At 46.7% G+C, this 24,824-nt stretch overlaps 10 protein-coding genes across 10 annotated transcripts; 4 read left to right on the top strand and 6 right to left on the bottom strand.

Moving 5' to 3' along the window:
• Window positions 1-36: 36 nt before the first annotated feature.
• On the top strand, window positions 37-1,465 carry JR316_0004819 (pyruvate dehydrogenase E1, beta subunit; the record flags this gene model as incomplete). The annotated part of the gene is made up of 7 exons (XM_047890583.1): window positions 37-171; window positions 211-318; window positions 379-494; window positions 545-788; window positions 839-1,137; window positions 1,190-1,325; window positions 1,379-1,465. 7 exons carry the CDS (start codon window positions 37-39, stop codon window positions 1,463-1,465), a joined length of 1,125 nt encoding a protein of 374 aa, XP_047750344.1.
• Window positions 1,466-1,628: 163 nt separating this feature from the next.
• JR316_0004818 (Histidine biosynthesis trifunctional protein) lies at window positions 1,629-4,303 on the bottom strand (the record flags this gene model as incomplete). The annotated part of the gene is made up of 3 exons (XM_047890582.1): window positions 1,629-1,857; window positions 1,921-2,276; window positions 2,339-4,303. The coding sequence occupies 3 exons, from the start codon at window positions 4,301-4,303 to the stop codon at window positions 1,629-1,631; spliced, it is 2,550 nt and encodes an 849-aa protein (XP_047750343.1).
• A 222-nt stretch (window positions 4,304-4,525) lies between these two features.
• JR316_0004817 (Translocator protein-like protein) lies at window positions 4,526-5,291 on the top strand (the record flags this gene model as incomplete). The annotated part of the gene is made up of 4 exons (XM_047890581.1): window positions 4,526-4,657; window positions 4,719-4,856; window positions 5,051-5,107; window positions 5,160-5,291. 4 exons carry the CDS (start codon window positions 4,526-4,528, stop codon window positions 5,289-5,291), a joined length of 459 nt encoding a protein of 152 aa, XP_047750342.1.
• Window positions 5,292-5,524: 233 nt separating this feature from the next.
• JR316_0004816 (Protein argonaute-2) lies at window positions 5,525-9,631 on the bottom strand (the record flags this gene model as incomplete). Its single annotated transcript, XM_047890580.1, has 21 exons — window positions 5,525-5,527; window positions 5,591-5,760; window positions 5,822-5,910; window positions 5,962-5,975; window positions 6,036-6,047; window positions 6,101-6,234; window positions 6,508-6,549; window positions 6,602-6,692; window positions 6,754-6,812; window positions 6,873-6,971; window positions 7,037-7,128; window positions 7,181-7,224; window positions 7,312-7,327; window positions 7,381-7,552; window positions 7,606-7,715; window positions 7,785-8,002; window positions 8,055-8,210; window positions 8,264-8,782; window positions 8,834-9,046; window positions 9,112-9,281; window positions 9,391-9,631. The coding sequence occupies 21 exons, from the start codon at window positions 9,629-9,631 to the stop codon at window positions 5,525-5,527; spliced, it is 2,664 nt and encodes an 887-aa protein (XP_047750341.1).
• Window positions 9,632-10,368: 737 nt separating this feature from the next.
• JR316_0004815 (uncharacterized protein) lies at window positions 10,369-11,384 on the top strand (the record flags this gene model as incomplete). The annotated part of the gene is made up of 4 exons (XM_047890579.1): window positions 10,369-10,521; window positions 10,584-10,727; window positions 10,781-10,915; window positions 10,971-11,384. The coding sequence occupies 4 exons, from the start codon at window positions 10,369-10,371 to the stop codon at window positions 11,382-11,384; spliced, it is 846 nt and encodes a 281-aa protein (XP_047750340.1).
• A 3,376-nt stretch (window positions 11,385-14,760) lies between these two features.
• On the bottom strand, window positions 14,761-16,321 carry JR316_0004814 (uncharacterized protein; the record flags this gene model as incomplete). The annotated part of the gene is made up of 4 exons (XM_047890578.1): window positions 14,761-15,099; window positions 15,192-15,569; window positions 15,647-15,892; window positions 15,941-16,321. 4 exons carry the CDS (start codon window positions 16,319-16,321, stop codon window positions 14,761-14,763), a joined length of 1,344 nt encoding a protein of 447 aa, XP_047750339.1.
• Window positions 16,322-16,563: 242 nt separating this feature from the next.
• On the bottom strand, window positions 16,564-17,064 carry JR316_0004813 (60S ribosomal protein L36-A; the record flags this gene model as incomplete). Its single annotated transcript, XM_047890577.1, has 4 exons — window positions 16,564-16,641; window positions 16,701-16,733; window positions 16,799-16,977; window positions 17,052-17,064. 4 exons carry the CDS (start codon window positions 17,062-17,064, stop codon window positions 16,564-16,566), a joined length of 303 nt encoding a protein of 100 aa, XP_047750338.1.
• A 300-nt stretch (window positions 17,065-17,364) lies between these two features.
• Window positions 17,365-20,820, bottom strand: JR316_0004812 (putative casein kinase II subunit beta-2; the record flags this gene model as incomplete). The annotated part of the gene is given in 12 exon segments (XM_047890576.1): window positions 17,365-17,697; window positions 17,753-18,153; window positions 18,217-18,391; window positions 18,462-18,574; window positions 18,638-18,817; window positions 18,931-19,184; window positions 19,235-19,241; window positions 19,256-19,853; window positions 19,908-20,005; window positions 20,058-20,089; window positions 20,147-20,458; window positions 20,804-20,820. The coding sequence occupies 12 exon segments, from the start codon at window positions 20,818-20,820 to the stop codon at window positions 17,365-17,367; spliced, it is 2,520 nt and encodes an 839-aa protein (XP_047750337.1).
• A 77-nt stretch (window positions 20,821-20,897) lies between these two features.
• JR316_0004811 (uncharacterized protein) lies at window positions 20,898-21,579 on the top strand (the record flags this gene model as incomplete). The annotated part of the gene is made up of 3 exons (XM_047890575.1): window positions 20,898-21,031; window positions 21,081-21,093; window positions 21,148-21,579. The coding sequence occupies 3 exons, from the start codon at window positions 20,898-20,900 to the stop codon at window positions 21,577-21,579; spliced, it is 579 nt and encodes a 192-aa protein (XP_047750336.1).
• A 192-nt stretch (window positions 21,580-21,771) lies between these two features.
• On the bottom strand, window positions 21,772-24,651 carry JR316_0004810 (Vacuolar import and degradation protein 27; the record flags this gene model as incomplete). Its single annotated transcript, XM_047890574.1, has 12 exons — window positions 21,772-21,900; window positions 21,957-22,131; window positions 22,188-22,813; window positions 22,864-23,087; window positions 23,135-23,252; window positions 23,306-23,816; window positions 23,872-24,124; window positions 24,186-24,304; window positions 24,359-24,410; window positions 24,463-24,501; window positions 24,556-24,573; window positions 24,633-24,651. 12 exons carry the CDS (start codon window positions 24,649-24,651, stop codon window positions 21,772-21,774), a joined length of 2,283 nt encoding a protein of 760 aa, XP_047750335.1.
• Between the last annotated feature and the right edge of the window lie 173 nt (window positions 24,652-24,824).

The raw sequence follows: 24,824 nt of genomic DNA, 5'->3' as shown, positions 1-24,824 counted from the left end.
AAGTTGTAGTCCTCCTCCCTTCCTCCTACCACAGTCATGGTCTCCCGCTTCGCCCTCTCCCGTCTCGCCCCCGCCCTCTCCCATCCCCGTCTTTCTCCAGCTGTCTCCAGGAGGGCCTTCCGAGGCATCCGCAGCTATGCCACCTCCGAGAGCGACCACCAGGCCAGTCGCGTCATTATATTCCACCCATTTGTCTGACTGCAATTTCAGATGACCGTTCGTGATGCTCTCAATGTAGCAATGGAAGAGGAAATGCTTCGCGACGAGACCGTCTTCATCCTCGGCGAGGAGGTCGCCAGATACAACGGCGCATACAAGGTTATTTCCTCTGTCACCCAGGTCCACTTTCGCTTCTGTGCTAAGTCGTTCATCGTCTAGGTCACCAAGGGTCTTATGGACAAGTTTGGCGAGAAGCGGGTCGTCGACACTCCCATCACTGAAATGGGTTTCGCTGGTTTGGCTGTCGGTGCCGCCATGCAGGGTCTCCGTCCAATGTGCGTTTTTCAAATGTTTAACCTCTTGTCATCTTCTAATTAATTCGCAGCTGCGAGTTCATGACTTTCAACTTTGCCATGCAAGCCATCGACCAGATTGTCAACTCGGCGGGTAAAACATATTACATGTCGGGCGGCAACGTCCCTTGCCCTGTTGTATTCCGTGGCCCCAACGGCGCCGCTGCTGGTGTTGCTGCACAACACTCTCAAGACTATGCCGCTTGGTATGGCTCAATCCCCGGACTGAAAGTCGTCAGCCCATGGAGTGCGGAAGATTGCAAGGGTCTTCTCAAGGTAATCTACACTTTTACTTCAAATTCTATCCTTTATGCTTACGCCAACAGTCCGCTATCCGTGACCCTAACCCGGTCGTCTTCCTCGAAAACGAAATGTTGTACGGAGTTTCTTTCCCCATGTCCCAAGAGGCCATGTCAGACGACTTCCTCATTCCTATCGGAAAGTGCAAAGTCGAGAGAGCAGGATCCGACGTCACCATTGTTGCACACAGCAAGATGGTTACTCACAGCATGGAGGCCGCTGAGGAGTTGGCCAAAGAAGGTATTAATGCAGAGGTTATTAACCTTCGCAGCATTCGTCCTCTTGACATCGAGACAATCATTAAATCAGTCAAGAAGACAAATCGGTATGTCCTCATCCAAAATCATGTTTCCTCCAGTCATTGACCATATTTCCAGTCTTGTGATTGTTGAGGGTGGATTCCCTGCTTTCGGTGTTGGTAGTGAAATCTGCGCTCAGATCGTTGAAAGCGAAGCTTTCGATTACCTTGATGCTCCCGTAGAACGCGTCACTGGTGCTGATGTTCCCACACCTGTATGTAGTTTCGAACGATTGTGCAAACAGAACACTAAAGTTTATATTCTTAGTACGCCACTAACCTCGAGGCTCTGGCTTTCCCCGATACTCCTTTGATCGTCAAGGTCGCAAAACGTGCTCTTTACCGCACGAACTGATCACTGTCCTATCGTTATGTTTGATTTGTTGGAAGGTTGTTTTTTTTTTTCCTAGAGACGTTGCTACATCGTATTCGCGGCCATGATAGATACTTTAATAAAACTCTATACCACCCACCCATCGACTATCCAACCACGACTTAAAATTTCTAAACTCTCAGAATCAGTTTTCTCTATCGCGAAGACGGATCCGGACAGCATTCGCGTGTGCTTGCAAGCCCTCGCAATCGGCAAGAGTGGCAACGACAGGTCCCAGTCCATCAAGACCTGCCGCTGTGATCTCTTGCGAAGTAATATGTTTTTGGAACGATTGTGTGTTTACTCCGCTAAATTGCCTTGCATAACCGTTCGTAGGAAGTGTGTGGTTTGTACCAGATGCATAATCTCCACAGCTGAAATTATCCACACGTAAATTGCGACGATTCTTACCACAAGAGGTGTAAGGGTTTGCTTACCTTTCAGGCGTATAGGGCCCCACGAAGACGCTACCAGCGTTATCAATCTGGGCCACCTTCCGACTTGCATTTTCAAGGTGTAGAATGAGATGTTCAGGTGCATAGTCATTGGAGAATGCAATGGCTTCATCGACGTTGGAGACCTTCACGATGATGCTCTTATTGATGGATTGCCTTACAATGTCCACTCTTGAGAGGGCATGGGCTTGCACATCCACTTCCCCTTCAATTGCAGCGAGGTGTTCAGGGGTAAGATTAACCGCAACGAGAACGACCTGAGAATCGACACCGTGCTCAGCCTGTGATAACAAATCAGCCGCTACAAAGGCAGGTTTGGCGGTATGGTCTGCGATAACCTGACAATATTTGATTAATCAGAGTCCATTGCCTAGTTGTGAAGAGTTTATTGATTACTTACAAGCACCTCCGACGGACCAGCAGGCATATCAATTGATACAAGTGCATCGGTGTCGTTCTGGACCAGCATCTTTGCAGCAGTAACCCATTGGTTCCCTGGTCCGAAGATCTTGTCAACCTTCGGCACAGTTTTAGTTCCGTATGCCAGAGCGGCTACGGCCTGGGCACCCCCCGCCTTTAAAATAGCTGAAGCGCCGACAAGGTGAGCGACATACATCACCTCGGGAGAAATGGACCCATCTGCTCGTGGAGGAGTGGCGAGAACAATTTCTTTGCATCCAGCGACTTGAGCAGGAATGCCGAGCATTAGAGCGGTAGAAGGGAGAATGGCAGTGCCGCCTGGTACATATAGACCGACGCGGGCAATCGGGCGCGCAAAACGCGAGCATACGACACCAGGCATGGTTTCGACGACGAGAGTAGAGGCATCCAGCTGTGCGGCGTGGAATTTGTAGATGTTGGAATATGCGATATCAATGGATTTACGGACATCGTCGTCAATGACCATAGATTCTGGTGCGAAAGGAGGAAAAACTACGGTAGAGGAGAGCTGGGCACGGTCGAACTTGGCAGTAAATTCCAGCAGGGCATCGTCTCCTCTTTTGCGAACCTCTTTAACTATTGGTTTAACTTTTTCGATCATTTCGTCTGATTTAAGGACTGGGCGGCGCAAAAGTTCTTGACGCTCTGCAGAAGATAAAGTCGACAGATCTGAAGTACGCATCTTGATAGGTGCATCTGTATCGACCGCAGCTTTGCTTTGGGTAGCAGAGGTAGCGGCAACAGAAGCAACAGTTGGGGAGGACGTTTTGGACACCCATTGTGGTTTAGCGTTTCCGGGTCTTCGAGTTACCTTCTTTGCTTTCAGGTCAAGGGATCGTTCAATATCGGAAATTTCGACTCCTGCTGCCAGACATTTTGTGAGGGCGAAGTAAAAAAGATCAGCTGCCTCAAACGCAATGTCATCTTTCGTGGTCGCTTGGCAGAGCTCATCGGCTTCCTCCATAATTTTTGATCGAAGAAGATCAGGATCTGTAAAGAGACGCTTGGTATAGGAGCCTTCGGGGGCGGATTGAAGACGCGATTTGAGGGTATTTTCAAGAGCAGGAAGACCTCTGGCTTCGCTGAAGCATGACTGCCGATTGAGGTGACAAAACCCAACCCCATGTTGCACAACGCGGAATTCAAGGCTGTCTGAGTCGCAATCAGAACGAATGCGGACAACGTCTTGGGTTGCGCCTGAGGTTTCGCCTTTGCGCCATAAGCCGTGCTTTCTTGACTGATATACACCTTTGCCGGTAATGATACTCTCTTTGACAGATTCTCTCGACGAATAAACCAAGCCAAGTGAATGGCCGGTTTGGTTTGTGACAACGGTTGGGAATAAGCCATCAGGACGATCTGACACAACGGCTGCTAGGAAGGCGTCTGCGACGTTGATGCGAGTTGTAGATGTCGCTTCCAGAGTAAGCTGGTAATCGGGAATAACGAGGGTTGCCCCGATCCTTTGAAGTTCACGGATATTAGCTGTGGAGGGTGGGGTATCCGATCCTGAAAGGACGTAGATGGCTGATCCTACGAAGAACTTGGAGACCGATGAAATCAAATCAAAGTCTATTGCAGGGGTTTTGAGTAGGACTCCTGTAACCCCATTGCGAACTTTGTCGGAAACTGCGCTGACGTTTGCAACGTCCAAGAGCAAAAGAAGCCGATCTGAGGGTATAGTGCCAATCAGCTCCTTTGCAAGTGAAAGGGATACGATAACCTTGTCGACGCCCTCATCCAACCATGCAGCAGTAGCCTGGAGATCAACAGGTGTATTTTGGTCTACAAGTAGATACGAGCTCTGTGGGGGTTGCGGAAGGGGTGCTGGATTTTTTGCATCGATAATGACGGGACCGAGACGGTTGAGAGCGATATAGAGCGAAGAGTTTTCCTCTGTGAGGAGGGGCAAAAAGGCAGCCATAGTGGAAGAGGGTCGAATTTCTCTCCGGACGATCGAATCAATTTAACACGGTCTTTTCGGCAATAATGACTCGGTTGTGCTGATTAGATTAGATCTTGATGCAAGATCTTATCTAGTCAAAGTGCGTCGATGACTAATATGAATCATAGACACCATGCAGATGACGTCACGTCGATGCAGAGTATTTAATAGGGGGATGGGGGACAGATCGAGGCAAGCACCATGTCTATCCACATCCCAAATATTCTCCTCGCCATTCCACGCAACCCCGTAACTGCTGTCGGCCTTCCTCTCGCCCTCGGTTTCTTCAGTGGCTCCCATTCGTCCCAAGTCGCCAATAGTAACTGGTATGCTGTAAGACCTTATCTAATCCCAATTTCCATACAAGTGTCTGATTCACTTCGCGGTGCCCCAGGGACTCGCCGCACCTCCAGGTAGGCCGCGTCGCGAAGTATTTCCGTTTGCTTGGACTCTGCTCTATGTCTCTATGGGCTACGCATCCCATATTGCCGTAAAAGCGTTGGATCATACACATCTCGACGTCAACAGGTATGTGCGTTTCTCCCTTACTTTACCCTTCTGGCTATGCTCAGTTCGGACAGAAACGCATTATCGCTTGGCCTTGGCCTGTACTATGCTCAACTAGGACTGAATTATCTATGGAGCCCCATCTTCTTTGGCCAGCATCAGGCATGTTCACTGTGGCACAAAATATTTCGCTGTCTTTGACACCACCTAATCCTATAGATTGGCCTGGCTCTGATTGATAGTGTGCTAATGACAGCTACTACATGGTATATGACTGTAAGGAAATTGCTTTGTTTATGGGGTACTCTTTTTTCATACTTTTCTACAGAAACTCTTGGATAGGCCCACCGACGCAAAGGCCACTTATTTCTTGCTACCATATTGCGCTTGGCTTGGTTACGCTACATATTTGAATGCTGGAACATGGTGGTTAAATCGCCAACCAAAATATCGCAAGTAGTAGCTTCTTTTCGTCGTAAATCAATACCCAATGCACGTAGAACGTACTTCATGCCATTTCCACCAGAATTCAACTGCTAAAGAGTATTGAGTGACACTACACAAGTACAACTTTGTTACAACAAATTTCAATGATTCAATATAATAAGAGAGTGGTTAAAACGCGAATCGGGTTTACTTCCGTGTAGCCGAAATAACTTCCATTTACAGGTTCCAATACATTACCGCCACACATCACTTGTGGTGGCATTATCAATTAGTAATTGTATAATTCGCATGTACGATAACAGAACTACTCACAGAAAAGTACATCAAACTTGCTTGCCTATGGTGCAGCGGTTTAAATCCAGTGCGGAATTTGTCCAGTGATTCTCCCGCGTCACCGGATGGAGTGTCTTCAGATCCGAGTGACTCCCATACTTCACTCGGATCGTAATGGTTCTTTGCTCTGGAGCATACAATATCTGCGTCTGGAAGAAATTTATACTTGTTAGGGAACACTGATCCATCTTTATAGAGTGCTTTCCTCACAATATACAGGAGCAGGGATAGAAACGGATCGCGTGGATCGAGCATATACATGGCACAGGGCAAAAGAAAGTGATTGAAGTGCATCGGCGCTATAAGGATCATTTCAGCACCGACATGCCCTGGGATTCTAACGAACTTACGAAAAGTTATTTTCCTTTACGACAATGCGTTGTGGTTAGTAATTAGGTGGGTATATCTTCTACGATGAACTCACGTCGTAAAGGACCTGCAAACTATATGTCAATGATGAGGTATTGCTGCTTGAAAGCAGATACGTACAGAGTAATGAGCAGGCCTACTTGTACCAAGCAGTCCACCATGGCTTTGAAGGTAGAAATCAAATTCTGTTGGATGGGCGATTTCGCGGTCGACAACAGTGCCAGCAAGACAGTTTCCAGTCCTGTCACCACCGTCTATCGGAAAGAATCTTGATCTCTATGTTAGCAGTCTGTTATTTCAAAACTGTGAATGGAGGACACACCTGACGTGATGACGTTTTCCGACAACGATTATAGTTATTTTGGCATCAATTTTCATCTCCGCGCACGCCGCTGTTCATTCACGTTAGTTCACAAACTCGTTGTATAAAGCAATAAGAGAAAATACACCTTTGAGTTGTGGTAGTTCTGAATAATTTGAAATGGTAAGGCTACATGTAAACAATGGCAAAGAAATCAAGATCATACCGATATCGAGAACTTGTTTGAACTGTCCTTCGGAAACACCATCTACAGGGAGTGTAAAGAGTTCAGTCCACATTTCAAGTTTGTAATGATATACCGCGGTAGAAGATAATGCGCTTAGGGTTGCATGTAGTTCCAAGCTTTTTCTCGACGCTCGCTCGATATCGAGTATAGAAGCCAAGAACATGCTGGAAAATGGATGAGAACCGGTATAATTTGACCAATGTCGAAAATGCAAAAGTTACATACCTTGCTCATTTCGCAGAGATCTGCTATCATTTCTTGTCGAGAAGTTTGAACTCGAGAATCTAGAGGTAGTGATTGGGGCGTCAGTCATGTTCTGTGGGTAGAAAATACAAAATACAGACCAGCCACATATTTGGCTGTGTCAGAGTCAACATTTCCAACAAGGGAGGTAAAGGAAGGACGCCCAACTGATCCTGGAGATGGATGGATAACATCGGCACCTGAATAACAATAAGTGTGTGAGATCCAAAGGTACTAGATGCTATGGCATCGAGTAAGTGCGCACCCATTACAATGGTTGGCATGTGGGGATCAGTCAGCACCGAGACCGAGGATGGGTCAGGAATGGTGTTAATGCCTCCGAGCTTCACATTGATTCTGCCAAAATGAATGAAGAAACGCTCATGTACTAGATTCCATTTCAACTTACTTTAGGCACACGTTCGCAAAGTACTGTGGCTTAGCCCTGGTGCACTTTAAGCTTTTAAGACATTGAGTAGCACATCCCATCTAATTGAACATGATCAGCATATACCACGAGGATATGTCAAACAAATTTACCTCAACATCACCAAAACTGGATAGCTTTCAGAAATGTAAATGACCACCATTAAAACAACGTGAACTTACTATTTAACCTCGGTGTACATATCATTAGCGCCTTCAGGGAGAATGACCACAAGAAGTGAAGGGGCAACTTTCAATTTCGCGTAAATTTCTTTGCCGGCTTCCATGAGAGTCTTTCGGACTTGTTGTTGGCCAGAAGCGAATTTACACACTACCATTTCTTCCAACCTAATACCTGCCGTTGACGGAGTCAAGGTGTACGTCATTGTTCAGGACAGGTTGACGTACCAACTTTGGCGCAACCGTTGTAAAGACCCTCCGCTACATCCTGAATCTGTTGCTCTTTGAATCTATGTTCGAAAACAACCATACCCCAAGCAACAATCGGGCCAACGGGTCTGTAAAAAGTTTTGTCCATCCTATCACCAATCGTCAGTACTTGACAGTGTCGATGACTGCAATCTTACATGTTCCAAGCACCGTTATTAGGTGTCTTCATTTTCACGATGAGCAATTCCGTTTCGTGTAAATTAACAAGAACACTTACGATGGTAGGAGCTTTACTACCAACACCATAACGAAGAATAGGGGGCTTTAAAACCCTAGCTTGGACTTTAAGAGGTCCACTTTCGTCAACTCGCATACCAAATTGCCGCACATATTCAGATTGTCCATAGGCTAAAACCTATATGCAACGGTAAGGTTGACATTGACAGTGAACATGGGTAAGTACATACACTTAATCCAGTCCTTATGCTAGCTAGGCGATCGGCTGGTCTTTTGGTGGCAAAGTCAAGAACATCTTTAGTCTTGTCGGGTGGTATCTGCTTCCTGAGTATTTGACCCGGGGGAATATTGCACAGTTCCATGGGAATTTTAGCCCCCGAACCGACCTATAAATGGTTAATATATGCACATCGTTGTATAAAGCGATACTTCGACAAACCTCCACACAAAGACAATCCGGAAATTGGAGTGGCCTGTTCATCGTTTGTTTAAAATAATCGGCGACAGATAATGATCGACCGTCACGCAGTGTGAAATATTCCATCCTGGCACTTTTAATGGATAGTCCCTTGACAACTCGTGGTGTAGGTTCGTTTCTTCCACCAGCAGCAGGATGCGCGCCAATTGGCTGATTAGTTACTACCCTGACCCCCTGGATGAATTTGTGAAGGCGATAGCGTTCGCGTTCGGATAAGGTGTGTTGAGCCAAGAAGTTGGGGTTAGTTTTTCCAAGATACTCGCAACACACTACTAGTAGTGGACCGCCTTTGTACATTGTAGCGGTGGAAATATCGATATTGATGAGCATTTGACCAATCCCAGGCCTAACAGACTGAAAATAACCACGCCATAATGATATGCCAGATCCGATATCCCTGGTCTCACGACTCGTGAAGAAAGATCGCACATTGAAAGGGTACGCCATTGTTGGGGCCATTCTGATCACTACGTTAAGAGCCTAGATTATGTACGTCAAAGAATATCCACTTTATGATTAACAGTTACTTACTGTGATAGCAGTAAGAACGCTGTTGTCATGAGACTGTTCACCATGAATGAAGCGCTTGAGGACCCTATTAAGGATGTTAAAAAGATAATTAAGAGGTCTGGTGAAAGAGACATGCTCTGGATTTATTTCCGCGACTTTAGTTAACCGAACCTTGTATACTTTTGGTGGACGACCATTTGGGTCAGGCCGTCCATCGCCCAAGGTAACATCAAACTAGATAACATGATCCAAGCAGTTACTTAGGAAGTCAAAAGAGAAACAGAAAATTTTAAACGTACATCTTGGTAGCCCCGTTCACCAAAGGGAAGCTCACGAACAGCAAAAATATTCTTTCGACCATCATACACACATCGCGGAGTGAAAATAGCGGGGGCTATTCTAAATTGCAGGCTTTCAATGATATCCATATTGAGACGAGCAGGCAGGGTCTTCTCCGAAGGCGAAATCACTAGCACGATGAATCTGTTTAGGTGACACCTTTTCAATATATACATGTACTAACCAACTGCAAAAAATCAGTCAGCACATTTCCAGTGAAAGCGGCCAATGATACTGACCATCGTAGTGGTGAATGACACCTTCAGGAATGGTGGTCCTGAACGAATTGACGTGGATATTGCTAATTGTTCCACCTGCCCCATAATTTGGCCGTGGCACACCGATAGTCGTGATATTCGGTCTGTTGGTGGTTGTGGACAGTGAATACGATGACGTGCCACCCCTGGAACTGCTACTGCCTCTGATCGCTGGACCCGAGCCACGAGGTGCGCTACCTCTAGGGGCTGCGCGAGGCGGCATAATGATCTAGTATGATCGCAACTCTGTTATTCGTGTTGTCCGAACCGTTCAGTGATTTACTTGAAAGTTTAGTCGTACATGGGGCGTGGCACTTTCACAATCGATAAAAGATTCTGATTGTGTTTGAGAACGTGACTATTGGTACTCATGGTCCCACTGATACCGACAACTCTTTGACACTAGTGACATAATACAACAGTGCATCCAAATATAGATTTAGGGGCATCCATTTTGCTTCCGAGCCACTTGCAACTTTTCTTTCCGCTACTGTCATTTAGGGACGGCATCTCCCCTGCAGGAATACTGGCGTCTCTATCGGTTCCTCCTCGGTGTTATAAGATACTCGACAAATCTGTCTGATATACACTTCTGGGTCTACAGGCTCTCGGTATTTTCTTTCCTCCACTCAAATCCACACTACAACTGGCTGGTGGTCTTATACTCAATAGACAACAGCAACTAATTGACAACTCAACGGGCCACACAGTGGGCCTCATGGCTCCTCCAGCAATACGCGGACATAGGCCTTGCGTCTTCCAGTGGTGGTTGTGCACCACAGAGTTGCATCGTGTAACTGTTCGAATGCCTCGTTTTTCCCATTCTGTCTTGTGTGCCTGCTGTGGCGGTCGACTTTAGGGTACAAAGGTGTCTCCTACACCAGCTAAAATTGTTCGTCTCATATTCTGCCATCATCTTCCTCTAAGAACCACCGTTATTTATTTTAGTATTTACTCGTCATGCAGCGCAACATGAGTTATCGAAAGCCTGTTCCAGCATATATCCCATCGCCACCACCGTCTCCGCATATCGAGTCCCCATTCCCTTCACTACAGGTCGATGATAGAGTATCAACAGAGCCAAAATCTGAAGCAGAAAAACCATTTCCTCCCGTATGTTTCTGTATATTTTACTCTGGACATCCCGTACTCAAATATTTTCATTTCTACTTTAGCTGCCTGAGAATTGGCGAGAAATACTTGCCGAAAAAGTCAACGCGACGGAGACAGCGACAGTAAAATCTGACATTGGCACTAGTAATGGCGTTCATGGCACTACACGCTATGATGACACTCTTGCTGAAGAGCAACGCGATGTAGTAAGCTAAACGGAGTGCATGTCAGCCTACAATACTAATCTGGAGAATCCTAGACCGCAAATGTCCCGTCCAGCGAGGTATTAGTAGCTTCAGTAACAGTCGACAAAGATCAGGAATCATTCACCACCATCGCGGCATGTTACCAACCACATTCTCAAGCACAACGTATTGGACGCGGTCTACCAACGGTTTGTACATCTCAATCACACCCATTGTCTGTTACAGATTTATTCATTCCTACAGATTTACCGTCCGCCAACGCCGCCTCTCCGTTCGCATAATAAACAAGTTTCGTCAGATATGCATAATACGCATGGTGTTTATCTACCCAACACCTCCTCAAAGCCCTACCAGAGTTCTGTGCAATTGAAACCCAGTTCTTCTTTTCGAACTGACAGAACGATGGTATCCATGAACACTACAAATTATTCTATAGGCTGGCCAAATGGCCAGCCCACGTCATCAAGTACACCCATGTATAGCTACCCTACGCTTCTCATTCAAAAACGAAATATTGAAGCGTTGAAAAACCAAAATACGGACTTGGCCAACGATCCAAACGATGACGACGCTGGTTGCTTGTCTAAAGCATGCTGGCCAAAATTCGATGGGTTGGCCAAAAGACTTCGTTTGGGGTCCATCTCCAGGAGAACATAGAAATAAAATGATAAAATATTATAGTCTCTGATGTAGCTTTGATTTTGTGCCTAAATTCAAATGCTTGTCTTTTGCATGTGTTGTGACCAATTAGATCAAAATAGTACGTAAGCGAAAGAGACCGGATTCGGTTGATCATAACCTGAAAGTGGAGTTGGTGGCCAAGTGAATACTTCCTCAGTGATTACTCGTCATAGCCATCATGTACTAATGAGAGCAGGGCTCTCTGGATATTGCGAACACTCCTTTTCGCTACGTATCCGCTATCCTTTGCAGCTCAACTCGGCATACCAAGGTCGTCAATCGATTCCGCCACCACGGTTTGAAATCTATATATCCATTTGCTGAGGACTCGGGTCGTTATATTTTATGATGCCCGATTCCAGCAATCAAACGAATGACGGGTCAAGCACACCACACAGTGGTCCCGAAGCTCTGTCAATACCTCCCGACCGACAATTTATACCACCTCTTCGTTCAGACTTTCAAGCTCAACCTCACTCACTGGAGGCGTTCCGCGAAGCTGAAGGAAGAGACAATAGAAAACGGAAGCTGCTTCAGATCTGGAAGTCACTTCCCGAAGTTTTTCATCCGTCAAAAAAGTCTCCAAGTAACGAAGATGATAGTCTTCTCACACCGGAGAAGGCAGAGTCGCTGAAAGCCATGTATGACAGTGAACTCTTGGACCATTGTTCAACCCATTCTCCCGATTCTAAACCTTCTCGCATCGGTTGGACAGAGTTTAAGAAGTATTCAGAGGCCAAGGAAATTGGTATGCATCCTTCATTCCTATCTTAATATTTCCTGATGGTCAAATCTACTAGAGTTATGGCACATTTTTCACGATGAGTTGGACTTGGATGGAAACGGACATCTCGATCCAACAGAGCTACGGGCAGCGTTGAAAAAAGCCGGTTAGTGCTATTGAAAATGTCGACGTGTTTTATTCGCTTATCGACGTGAACATGTCAAGGTATTGAACCCTCACCGGCAAAAATAAACGACTTCATGCTTTCCATTTCCTCCGAACCACATTCACAAAATATCACCTTCAGTGAATTCCGAGACTTCTTCCTTCTTTTGCCGCGTAAAGTCTCTCCTGCTGAAATTTACCGCTACTACGAGCTACGAAAATATATGGGAGATGATGGGCGTGGTGCTGCACGTGTGAACATGGAAGGTGATAAAAATACTGCTTTGGTTATTGTGGATGCTCACCGTCAACCTCAAGGCGACGTAAGTCTCAGCGCAGAAGACAAGCCACCGGAACCGCCTTCTTATATGGCGACATCCTCCACATCCAAGTTGCCAACAATCGATCTAAAACCTGACGACGGATGGGAGTATCTTGACGAACAAGAGGAAGGGGAAGAGGAACAACATCATTTCCTCGACGGCCATACAGCTCTCAAATTTCTTCTTGCGGGTGGAGTTGCTGGAGCAGGTGGGAGTCTTTGTTTGAAGCCCTTCCAACGACGTTGACCCGCTCTCAGTGTCACGGACATGTACCGCGCCATTTGATCGACTCAAAATCTTCTTAATCACACGGCCACCAGAACTAGGAGGACCTACGCCTTCTCCAGGGCAGACGAAGTCACCAGGAGTACGAGTGATTGGCGGAGCTATAGCGCGCATCTATTCTGAAGGAGGTATCCTTGCGTTTTGGACCGGAAACGGTCTCTCGGTGGCGAAGATATTTCCTGAGTCTGCAATCAAGTTCTTTGCCTACGAGTCATCAGTGGGTTTCCGTTGTTTCTATCCCCCGGAATGCGATCTTACCATTCCCTGTGTTCCTTTCACCCTAGAAACGAGCTTTTGCAAAGTATTATGACAAAGTAGAGGATTCACGGAACATCAGTGGTTTCAGTCGATTTTTATCCGGTGGAATTGGTGGAATCAGCAGTCAATTAAGTAAGAAGCTTTGTATCCATCGCAAAGCTGCTCTAATCGTGCTTTTCATAGGTATATACCCGATAGAGACGTTAAAGGCATGTTCGTGTGATTAACACAATCCAATTTGTAGCCTAATCATTTTTTTTCAGACGCAAATGATGAGTAATACAGGCGAAAATAAACGGACGCTGGTTTCTGCAGTCCGACATCTGTGGAAACTTGGTGGTATACGGGCTTATTATCGTGGTCTTACGGTGCGTTAGCTATAGAGCTCATGCCTGTTCACGCCCAGGAATTGACAACAGCTTGGTAAAAGATTGGTTTAGTGGGCGTATTTCCGTATGTGTTAATGTCGATTTCTATTTTTCGCCTCTTATTCTGACACACAACAACAATGTCTTAGGTATTCAGCAATTGACATGAGCACCTTTGAAGCTTTGAAGCAAGCCTATCAGCGGTCTACTGGTAAAGAAGAACCCGGTGTCATGGCTCTTCTTGCCTTCGGTAGTATCTCAGGGAGCGTGGGCGCCACGAGCGTTTATCCTTTGAATTTTGTTCGGACGCGTCTTCAGGCTTCAGGCTCGACAGGGCACCCCCAGACTTATACAGGTGTTATGGATGTGGCCACAAAAACATGGGAACGCGATGGCTGGCGAGGGTTTTACCGCGGGTTGTTCCCAACACTCGCAAAGGTAAGCGAAATACATGTAATAAAATTGGACGTCTAGCTGATCTACTCCTCATGTTAGGTGGTTCCTGCTGTGTCTATATCTTACGTTGTGTATGAGCACACAAAGCGCAGGTTCGTTGATCACTTGCTCCTTGTTTTAATAATTCAAACCGATTAACGTTACGGTTTCAGGCTTGGAGTTTAAAGTATGCATATATACTTCTTGTTTTTACCCAGATTTTTTAGAGACATTATTTTTTCACCTCATGCACGTAATGTATCCAGTAGCAGTAGAATTTTTTTTGCAATTCCGTACCTTCATACTAGTCTAATATAAAATATTTCTCAATAGCAAACAAGAATGACACAAGAAAGAATTATGATAAGCTGTTGGTGGGGTATACAATTTATTATGGGAAAAACCGCAAGTGGTGGTGGCGATGAGTGTGAGATCCGAGATAATGACAAAAGATTAAAGCACTAATGAAACAAACGCGGGCCGATTCATTACGTTCGTGAAGGAGGGGATAGCAAGATAGAACTGATGCAGAGTGAGGGAATATCGGATGTTAGTAGATTCTAGGTCATGAAAAGGTGATGAGAAGCGTGTCGCATGACATTCGCGTCGATAGCTTCGAAGCAGAATATGTAATGGAGAAGCACTGGTGTGGATGACTAGGCATGAGTGTGACGGATTTAGTACGGGCAATGTAGGGCAATGCGGGGTAGCCGCTTGGGATAGATCCCAGCCTCAAAAGCTGATAAGGTGAAAGGTAGGGAGTAAAGGTACGCTGACGAAGGCGGTGAGGGTGATCATGAATAAGAAAGATCCTCGAGCCTTCTTTTCTCCTCCACGAGGGTATTCAGACCGAGTTGAGCCTGCTCGCGTGCGCGGGAGCGCGAACCCATCCGAATTTTAGTTCGCCATTCTTGAACCCAGGTCCACCTAGACTTGCGCTCGTCGTCTGCAGATAGAACGCGGGGTTTATGCGAAATTATAGCGCGTAACTTGCCTCGACCAAGAATGGGAGCAAGAGATATGACAGATAGGAAAACGAGCTTGAGGATAATTTCAGGGGTAGTAAGGAGTGATGACACAGTTTGAGGAGTCGGTGAAGGGGTAGAGGCTACAGTCTGAAGGATGTCACCGATCTGAAAGGAAATGGTCACGTGAAAATAAAGAATGAAGGTGGGTGTGTCAGACGACGTCCAAAAATAGCTTTAGAAAACAGAAAATGATTTACCTGACAAGTGACTGCGGTCCATGGCAAACAACCAATAAAAGTGCCAAGCATGCAGTCTACGAGAGATACGCCACATACTCCGCAGGCGATGTTGATTCCTGACCATGGAACGACGCCAATGAGTCGCAGCACCGAGAGACGGACCCAAGCCGACGATCTGGGTTTGAATTGAATGCCGGATATATCGGAATCGGAATCGGCATCGGAGTCACCCCCCAAAGCATTACGGGTTAGATCCAGGGCCTTTGGGAATAGTTTTGAAAGGAATGGCCCAAGAGGGGTAGACAACATGGTTGCGCACGCAGAACCAATTGTCGTAAGGGCGGTAAGAAGGACAGTCGCGTAAAGAGGGGAAAAAAGCGCGCCGCCGAGGACATTCTGGACGCGAGGAAAAAAAAAAGGTCAGACGACCGATAGTAACGTAAAGAATGTTGAGACTAGCGAGTGAAACATACCCAAAGCACGCTGCCGGGAATTGACCAAGCGTGTTTCCAAATAGCAGAGATAGCCATTACGCCAATAACATGGATGAGGGGACGAACGCCACTCTGGGTGTAGCTATGAAGCTCCTGACCTAGTACAGCAAGGTCGGCGATGTCGTGTGGCCACGCGAGGGATATTGGGAGAGTGGAAAGACACCAGAGGACGAGAGCGGTTGAAAAAGGGAAAAGAAGGAGAACGACGAGAATTGGAGTGTGGACCTAGAGAACGGGGTGAGTTAGAAAAAGAGGAAAAAACGAGATAGATACCGAAGGAAAGCGCCAGAGGGAGACTGGCTGCGGAGGCTCTGGGACTACAAAGGTGAGAGAATGGGCAGAGGCGGAGAGCGGGAGGACGAGGTCGTCGGTGCTGGAGCGGGGAGAGTCGGAGGGCACGGACCAGGGAGCAGGATGCTTGTGGGGGACGAGATGGAACCAGTCTATGGCCCTGGCGACGTACAAGGCGAACATGGAGGGCTCTGGGGGGTTGAGACAAGGCTGCTCGGGGACGACTAGAGACGATGTGGAGCGACGACGACCGAGGGTGTGCTGGGCGGGGCTGGTCGCTGGACGGAGGTTTGTGCAGGTTGAGGAGGCGCGGGTGCGGGACTTTGGTATTGGCGGGGGGGAGAGAGTGAGAGCACCGGGCATGGCTCGAGGTAAAGAACGAACCAAGTATAGCACTGCAACTTTCTAGCAACAAAATCAACTGTAGGCGCTTCCATCACCGCTGACTAATCTCCATTGGTCAGCTCTCTTACTTTTAGTCTTACTCATAATCAATCATATTACTTATTGGCTTATGTCTTTGGCCTTTGCCTTGCTCAACATAGTGTAGACGCATCATGTTCTGTACAGTACAAACGTCGTCCGTAATACATCCTCTCCGTCTCTCAGTGCGCCCGCCTGCTTTCCTGGATGATGCTCGAGAGCTCTTCCAGCTTGCGTTTCGAGCGCAGGAGTGTGCCGAGCTGCCAAATGTATTCGCTTCAGTCGTCAGTCCCCCGTGCAACAGACAACAATCACCCACCCTCTTCTTGGTCAGCTTCCTCGCCTTTTTGTCCTGTGTGGTCCCATACATCCATCAGCGTCCTATGTCTTGATCCAGTCTATTTATCCATCACGCACCTTCGAGTTCCTCAACAGCTCCATGACTCGGCGCTCGTACGCGGAGAATCCAGCAACCTCTCTGATCACAGACCGCACGAATTTGGTCTTGGTCGATTGCACTCCCTTGCGCTGGCTGGGGCGCACGGCCTTGGGGATGGGGGTGGTGGGGTGTCCCTTGTTGGGTCCGTAACGGAGATCTGGAGAACATCACACAGTCATACGTTCAGCATCTCTCTCTCAAAATGCCCGCATTCAGAACCGCAACACTCACTGGTACGAGCCATTTTCTTGAGGTCTTGACGGAGGTCGTTGGTAGCGTTGCGAAATCTTACTCACTTGCCTCTGGTCACAGGTCACGTGTGTGCACAGAGGCTGATGTACTGTATAGTTTTGATTCTCACGATTATGTGCCGTCTGTTCGCCGACAAATCCCTTTGATCTAATCTAATCTGCTCGAGATAGCAATGTCGTTGACCCCTCACTTGAATACCTGTAATATGGTAATAAAATAGACAAAAGACACACCAAAAGAGAATACAAGAGTTCAAATGAAAAAAAAAATAAGTAGAACGTTCCGCAACAGCTCAAACTTGAGCGGTACCAGCCCAGTCAGTTCTTGGCATCCATGTCTGCCTCACCACCTTGACCTTGCCTTCACCCAACGAGTGCCCGAAGGAGGATACGCCGTAAACCGAGAGATCAATCAATGGTCTAACCTCTGGAGTCGGCGGCGCCAAAGACGACGTAGGTGATGTGCGAGCAGAGTGGCTTGCAGTCACCGTTGGTGAAAGTGTGGACTGCACAGGCGTCGTACTGTTAGCAATTTGCTTCCCCGATTTGCCGCCTTTCGGCTGAGACGCTCCAGCTTCTTCTTCCTCCTCTTCTTCCTCATCGTCATCGTCATCGTCTCCAGCATCCTAATATAAAGGCGTAAATAGATTGTACAGTGAACCATTGAATAAATATGCTTACTGGGTCAAAGTCCTCCATTCTTCTGTCTTCCTCCTCCTCCTCCTCATCATCATCATATTCATCGTCTTCATTAATCCATCGGCCTCTCCAATCAACAGAGTCCAACTCCTCTGGGCTTTCCGGTCTCAGACGCAGCCATTGCATTCGAGGTCCGCTTTTGGCTCTCTCGCTAACTTTGAACCCGTATATCCTCGGAACATAAACGTAGCCCGCAGCCCGCTTTTGTCCACCATGTGGATTTGGGTTCACAAAAGGCGATGTACGCGAGCCATTGCTTCCTGATACACTTCGTGGTGACAGAGGCGAGCCGCCAGCAGAAGGCGCTTTCCAGAACGGCGCAGGTGCCAGTTCACGGTACGTCTGGAAAAAGAGATGTGCGAATGTCGTACCAAAAAACGCGCCTTTACGCGGGAGGTTTGAGTTAGGTTGGCCACATATATAAAAATAAAGAAATTGATATTCACCATCAACGCCCTGGAACCGACTGCTGGGAGGAACATAAATATCGTTGCAATTAGGACAGAACAGCTTGACTGTATCATTGCCGGGAATGTCGACGCGACCACAGGGTACGACGTTGCATCCCACACAGTAGACACGCGGACATGTACCAAATACGCCACTTTCGTATTTTTCGGCCTGAGAAGGGTGCATGTTAGCCACGCTTTAGGCAAGAACAACAGAACTGAGAGATAGGACCGCATCGCACCATCGCCTGCAGACCAGCACGCGTCAGGATGTAGCGTTGGTGCACCAACCCATAGAGCATTTCCGCAGATGATTCAACAATTGAAACATCTGGGATCTTGGATGTATCTTCGTCTTCAGTGAGGGGATAAGTACGACTGTAGACAAAGGGATATTTGTTGATGAATCAAGCCACACCTGGTTCTACATCCAATACCATCTCCATAGCTTCCTTCCAGAAAGGCACCATCGTATTCAACCCAGTGAGATTGAAATCATCCTCGATAAAGTCCTCCGTCACTTCACAAAAATATTCATGTCCTGGGAGAGAGCAGAACCAACTGATCCATGTCAGCGTCGATGTGGGGGTGGAAGACGCTACAGTGGAATTCATGATTAGTGGAATCGTCGACGTGGATGAACAATGGATGTGAAAATAAGACGGGAACAAGGGCACGGGAGGGGCAATAACGGAGTAGAAAACAACTCACTATATCCATCCTCCTGCTCTGCTTCTTCCATGATTTCGTCGCCCTCTCCAGCGCCACTGACAGGTTCCTCATCAGCAACAGGCCTTTGAGGATCTTCTGCTGCTGCCCTGGGTCGTGAGGCCATCTCTTCGCAGTTGGCGGTGAGTCCTCCGGTTGACGGGTCTTGTCCAACTTGGATGATCGCAACAGGTATTCCAACTCCGATCATTCTGCGGCTGGAAACATAGCTTGCTGCCTGATTCGTATAACAGTCCCTGCAAAGCAACGTACTCGAATAGATTTTAAAATAAATTTACAGACAAACAAACTATCTATTGAAAAGAACATGTAATTTGCTCTCTGGCACGTCCAGTCCATATCGATGATCCAAAGATCAAAACCATCATAACCTGACCAAAAAGCCAACTGATAACGGCATATCGACATGCTTTCCAGATCGGAAGGTCTTTGATCTCCGCGGCAAATGTGCTGACTGTAGTCAAACAACCACAGTAACCATCTATCAGGCCTTGTAAAAGTGAGCATGCTGTTGGTGAGACTGGATTGGACAAGTTCTGCAACACGTGGAAGGCAGCCAAAAGAGCTGTACCCAGAGTGTTTGCGGTCAGTGTACCTAGCGGAAGAGCTTTCATACGTCGGTTGAGAGCGATAGAGAGGAGATACCGAGTAAGTGCTCCCGGAAATGAAAAAATAAGAGCGGCTGTAGCCTGATGTCGATATTTGGCAGGAAGGAAGAAATAGGTGAAAAAAGTAGCGCCATATATCAACAGAGAAACGCAGGACAGTCCGTATCGAACGACAGGTCTGGCGAAGCCTAGCTGGGGCACCATTGGCGCCACAACAGACGCCAAATTGTACCCAAATGATAGGGAGGCCACCGATAGCGAGAGTGTGATGGCAGAAACACCAACTCCGTCGACAAACTATAGAATGGTCAGGTGATTCTTCGGAGACTTGTGTGCCAAAAAAACACATACATCGCGCAGGCCACCGCGCTGAAATTGGCGGGCATTAATCCATGCATTAAAAATGTCAGCCTGCCAACTGGAAAACGTGGTCAACGAACCACAGAACCCTAAGGGGTTATTAGATGGCATTAGGCGGAAGTAGAACGAAACACTGTGCACCTGTTGTAAGAGCAGTATACAACGGCCCATAGCTGATTGATAGCGATGGTAAGCGTACGATACAGACTGGCAGAGGACAGAGGACCTACAATTGACCAATGGGCTCCTTCATCCTCAAGCCCACGCCCATAATCAAACAGCCGACTGCCTGCACGTATGCAAGAGGGAAGACGCTGTTGCCGTCAAAAGTCATGAGAGCAACAAGCCCCAAACGTGCAAGAACACCAAAGACAGCAGCGGGCATGAGCAAAACAATGACTGGAAATGAGAGGGGCTGGTATATTTTGCTGGGCCGGATGCCCTGAGGACTGGCTGGGGGTACATCAATGCGCTCAGCCTGAGTTGTCTCATCAAGCGCGCGTTCTTGCGGAGGAGGACTCTGCTTTTCGAATTGCATAAGACTAAGGAAGGTGACATAAGCTGAGAACAAAAAAAATGACATTTATACAGAAAAAGACAGTGCGCAGCAAATGTCAGAAAGAAGCGAAGCTCAACGGGCACAAAGACAGCAAGCATTATATCCTCCATCTACATTGTAGAGTGTTCTTGGTCCCCTCCATTAGGCAATGGTCAAAATGAAGGATATTTGCCAACCTTGGTTTTAGGTAGACCGAGTATGTAAGTAAAGAGCCATCCACAGCCGCAGTGAGACTATTATACGCTGTTTCAGGGCCGGTCATTTCGCGCGCCTTGTTATCCACCGGATCACGTCCATCAGAAATGCCCGTTCCACATGTTGCTTTCACTTTCGACCTGCACTCATGCTATTGCAACAGATAAATTACAACCGCCTTGCTCCATTTTATTTCTCCCTTCTTGTTCCTTATAAACCCCATTCGCATGCTAACATATACCCTCCCTGTATTCGCTTCCAAGTCCATGTCTCCCAAGTCGCCTATTCCTGACTTTTATTATTTTTGTTTCGGGGCGTATGAGCCCTTTCTTACCACTATTGGTTTTATCGGTGCACTCACGTATGTTCCTTGATTTTTCGCATATGCTGCTTTCTGAACCCGTATTTAGTGACCCTTTGACTGTACGCATCTCCCTCATATCGTTCAACCATCCAGACTGACCCAATGAGCTACAGGCCCATAATTCCCAGGCACCGTGGACCTCTGATCACCCCGCTTATCAAGTCCTTCCGACCGCCACCCTCGTCACAATCTTGCAGCTCGCTCATGTCTGCGCTCTGCTCGGCTTTGTCAATCTTTTTGTTCTCTCTGCCGTCCGCAAGAACCTCAGCAACAGCCCGGATATCCAAGAAAGGATTGTCTTTTCCCTCCTCACCCCGCTCTTGATGGGTGATATATTCCACATGTGGTTGACATTTTGGGCATTGGGCGATCAGAAATTCAACTTTCAAAGTTGGAGTCCGATGCTGTGGACGACCGTCATATTGGGTTTCAGTTTGATGATCCCTCGTATTTGTTGGCATCTGGGCATCGGTCGATATGTCCACTCCAGGGATGGGGCTTTGCGCACAGAATATCCTCCTACCAAGGCGTCATTCAAAAGTTGATACTGCTCTATTTTGAGGTGTTGCTATATATTATGGATTGGAGTAATAGATTATTATTCAAAGACAAGGTATTCACGTGTTAATCAAATGTTGTGAGATATGATTCTAAGTAATGGTACAGTCATACAGGTCCTTTTGTATCGTAACCTGAGCGCCGAGTAGACAGTCGGAGTATAGAAAGAATTACTGCCTTTAATATGGCGCATTGACAATTGAAGAGTGTCCTCTATGTTCCTCTCTGACTGGAGCAAGGGAATGTCGGGTCGGTCGCTTGAGATTCTTCTTATTAACTGCCAATACATTGTTGCTCAAGGCCACAATCTGGAAGAAAATATCAAGTCAAATATCGATTTTTTTTATAAAAAAAATACTCTTACAATTTCTTTGTCGTCTCCAAACTTAAAGTTATCTTGAACGACATGGTCTTCATATTTCTTGATCTCATATTGGTCATATTTCCCTTTCTTGACTTTCGCTAAATCCCACGCAATAACGAAAGGTCCACTCGAAGTAACGATCGCATTTTCGTCCTTGCCTTCGACTTGGTTGAACCTGTGCAAATACAAACGTCAGTTCAGCGTTTCATTGTTATGAAAAAGGATAACTACCTGGCAGGGGTGAAGGAGATCTTATTACCCATGTATGCAACGTGTTGCGGTAGCAAATTCAAACGTATCGGTTTAGGCTTAGCTGTAGCAGGGAAGCTTCGGTCGAAACCTAATTGTCCCTGGTACCGTCCTTCACCGATCAGGGTATCAATAAACATAAGATATGTTTGCGTTGTCGCCACAAGGTATCGTCCGTTGGCCGTAACATCGATGCCGATGATAGGGTCACCAAGAGGAGGTAGCGCCGTCTTCGCATTCTTTCCGATCGAGTCAAACAGCCGGATGTCACCCTTTTCACTAGCAATGGCAAGTTTACCCGACGCCGTAGTTGTAACCCCAGAAAATTTGTTCTTGCTAGCATATTGTTTGTACTGGCTGTCCACCATCTTATTACCAGACACCCGAGGATCGATACGGAATAGAGCATTGTGGGAAACACCGACAAGTGTTTGCTCTCTGGTTGTAGGGGCGAATTTGTTGTCGGGGGCAATGTGGTCCACAGTGATATCGTCATGCACTTTCCACTCCTCAACGACCTTTCCGCGCTCGATATCCATACTGTACAGGGAGTTGGGATCGTTTGGATTCTGAAGGATCATCTTCGAATCTTGATCGTGTAGCATAACCTAATGAACAATTATTTTAAACAAAAGAGGGACCACTTCAAAAGACCCACGTTTTTAGGCTTGAAGCCTTTGCCTTGTGGAGTGGAGATGTTACCAATTGTCGCGTAATACTTAACAGAATGGTCATTCGAATGGTTAAATACTCCGATATTGTTTCCGCGAACGACATAAGAACGGTCTCCTTTGTACCCGACTGTGAGTTGAGAGTTGACTTCTCCTGAATGAGGGTCTCTAGGCGCATCTTCATCCTCTGCTTCTGAATCATCGCTTGCTTCTGGAAGGAAATTAGCAGAGAGAACTCAGGAAACATCAATGACATACCTTCTTCAGGATCCAAATCCAGAGCAACCTCCTCTTCGTCTTCTTCATCGTCCTCAACGTCTCTCATCTCTACATCTTCGGGTTCATATGCACTTCTTACATAGCTTTGCTCGTCAGGCTATATGCACAACGATGAGACTTGTTCCGACGCGATAACAAATATGTGTGTACCTTTGCTTTGCTCCAAGGAACTTGATGAAGTGTTTGCCATAGACACTGTGTGTAGATATCCGTTACTTTTCTGTAATCCTCCTCATTGTTGAAGCGGAGTAGCCAACTATGTTGCGATCCATCATTGCCAATATAGTTCCATGTTAAAGAGTACATTTTGTTGGAAAAGCGTTGATTCATGTCTGAGCTGATTCGATGTGATAGAACCAGTCCAGTGGGGTTGGAAGCGGTGATCCAAAACACAAAGTCTGCATCCGTCTGCTGTAAGAATCTGGCTGTCACAATTCCTGAGTTTTTATATTCATTCGAATCGGGAACCCATTCATAGAGTTCAGCTTCGTCTTCAAACAAAATATTCATATTCGCCATATACGGGTTTTCAGCTTGAGGGGATTTGGCCGGGGTTTCGTCCTCTGCGTCGACGTCGATGGGTTCAGGTTCGTGAGTCACAGAAATCGCGGCTTTCTTGGCCACCTTGCGTCGAGGGTTTGCCTTAGGCGCTGCAGGGGGGCTAACAATAAGCAATTTCAGCATTATATAGGATGAAATCTCAGTTCTAGACTTACTGCCATACAAATTCTTCCAGAGCAGCATCTTGAACATTATCCGCACTTTTCTTATACTTGCGCTCGTACATTGCACGGTACATGCAAGTTTCGAAAAAAGCTCGCGTTGGTGCGTTCGTCCCTGTTGCAACAAACTCGAAAAATTCGTCTACATCTCCATGCAGGTCGCGCCACACAAAATTGGGTTCGCCTTCGGTTTCGCCTGAGCGGAATTCCAGTTCTTCACTTATCAAAAAGACCTTTTCTTCGTCGGCTAGAGGAAGAATGCGAGAGATTCAACTTCACGGAGTTCTCAGTGATTGACCGATACATACTTTCATCCTCGTCCTCCAACAAGTCCTGATCTCCATCCTCGTACACTTTGGTAATAACAAGCTGAAAATTGTGCTCGACGGAAGGAAATCTGCGAACAGTGGCCATGCATTCATTGTATCTTGAGAGGGCATATTTAGGTGCAAAAGAGGCAGAAGGACATCGGGGATCTCACATGCATTCTCGCGAGGTTCGAATATTGCCTGGTCGAACAAGGTATAGTTGACCTGCATAGCTATATGAGTTTGAATGACATGGAGTTGGGTCTAATCGACATACCAGACGAAATCTTGACTACTTCTGCAGCATTTGGATCTTCTGTGGCATTTGTTAGCCTTTATATAGAACAACAATAATGGGCAGAATACGAACGCCAAACCTTGCCAATAACTGCAGAGTTCATTAATGCCAAATCCACGGAAAGTCTTAAAGATAAGATAAAAACTCACGGCTTCGAAAGATATTCATGATGTAGATGGTCTTCTAGTTGCCTGGTGATGTGGAGTCGATGGGTCCCAGCGGTGATGGAGTAATTACAAGTGAATGAATTGACTGCATTTAGCGGCACCGATTGGCGTTCCTTTCACCATCGCACGTCGTGACGGTTCAAGCCAAATAGTCACGTGATGTGACACAATGGA

Source organism: Psilocybe cubensis, chromosome 4 (assembly GCF_017499595.1).
Source record: "Psilocybe cubensis strain MGC-MH-2018 chromosome 4, whole genome shotgun sequence".
NCBI lineage: Eukaryota > Fungi > Basidiomycota > Agaricomycetes > Agaricales > Agrocybaceae > Psilocybe > Psilocybe cubensis.
This window is presented reverse-complemented; position numbering and strand designations above follow the sequence as displayed.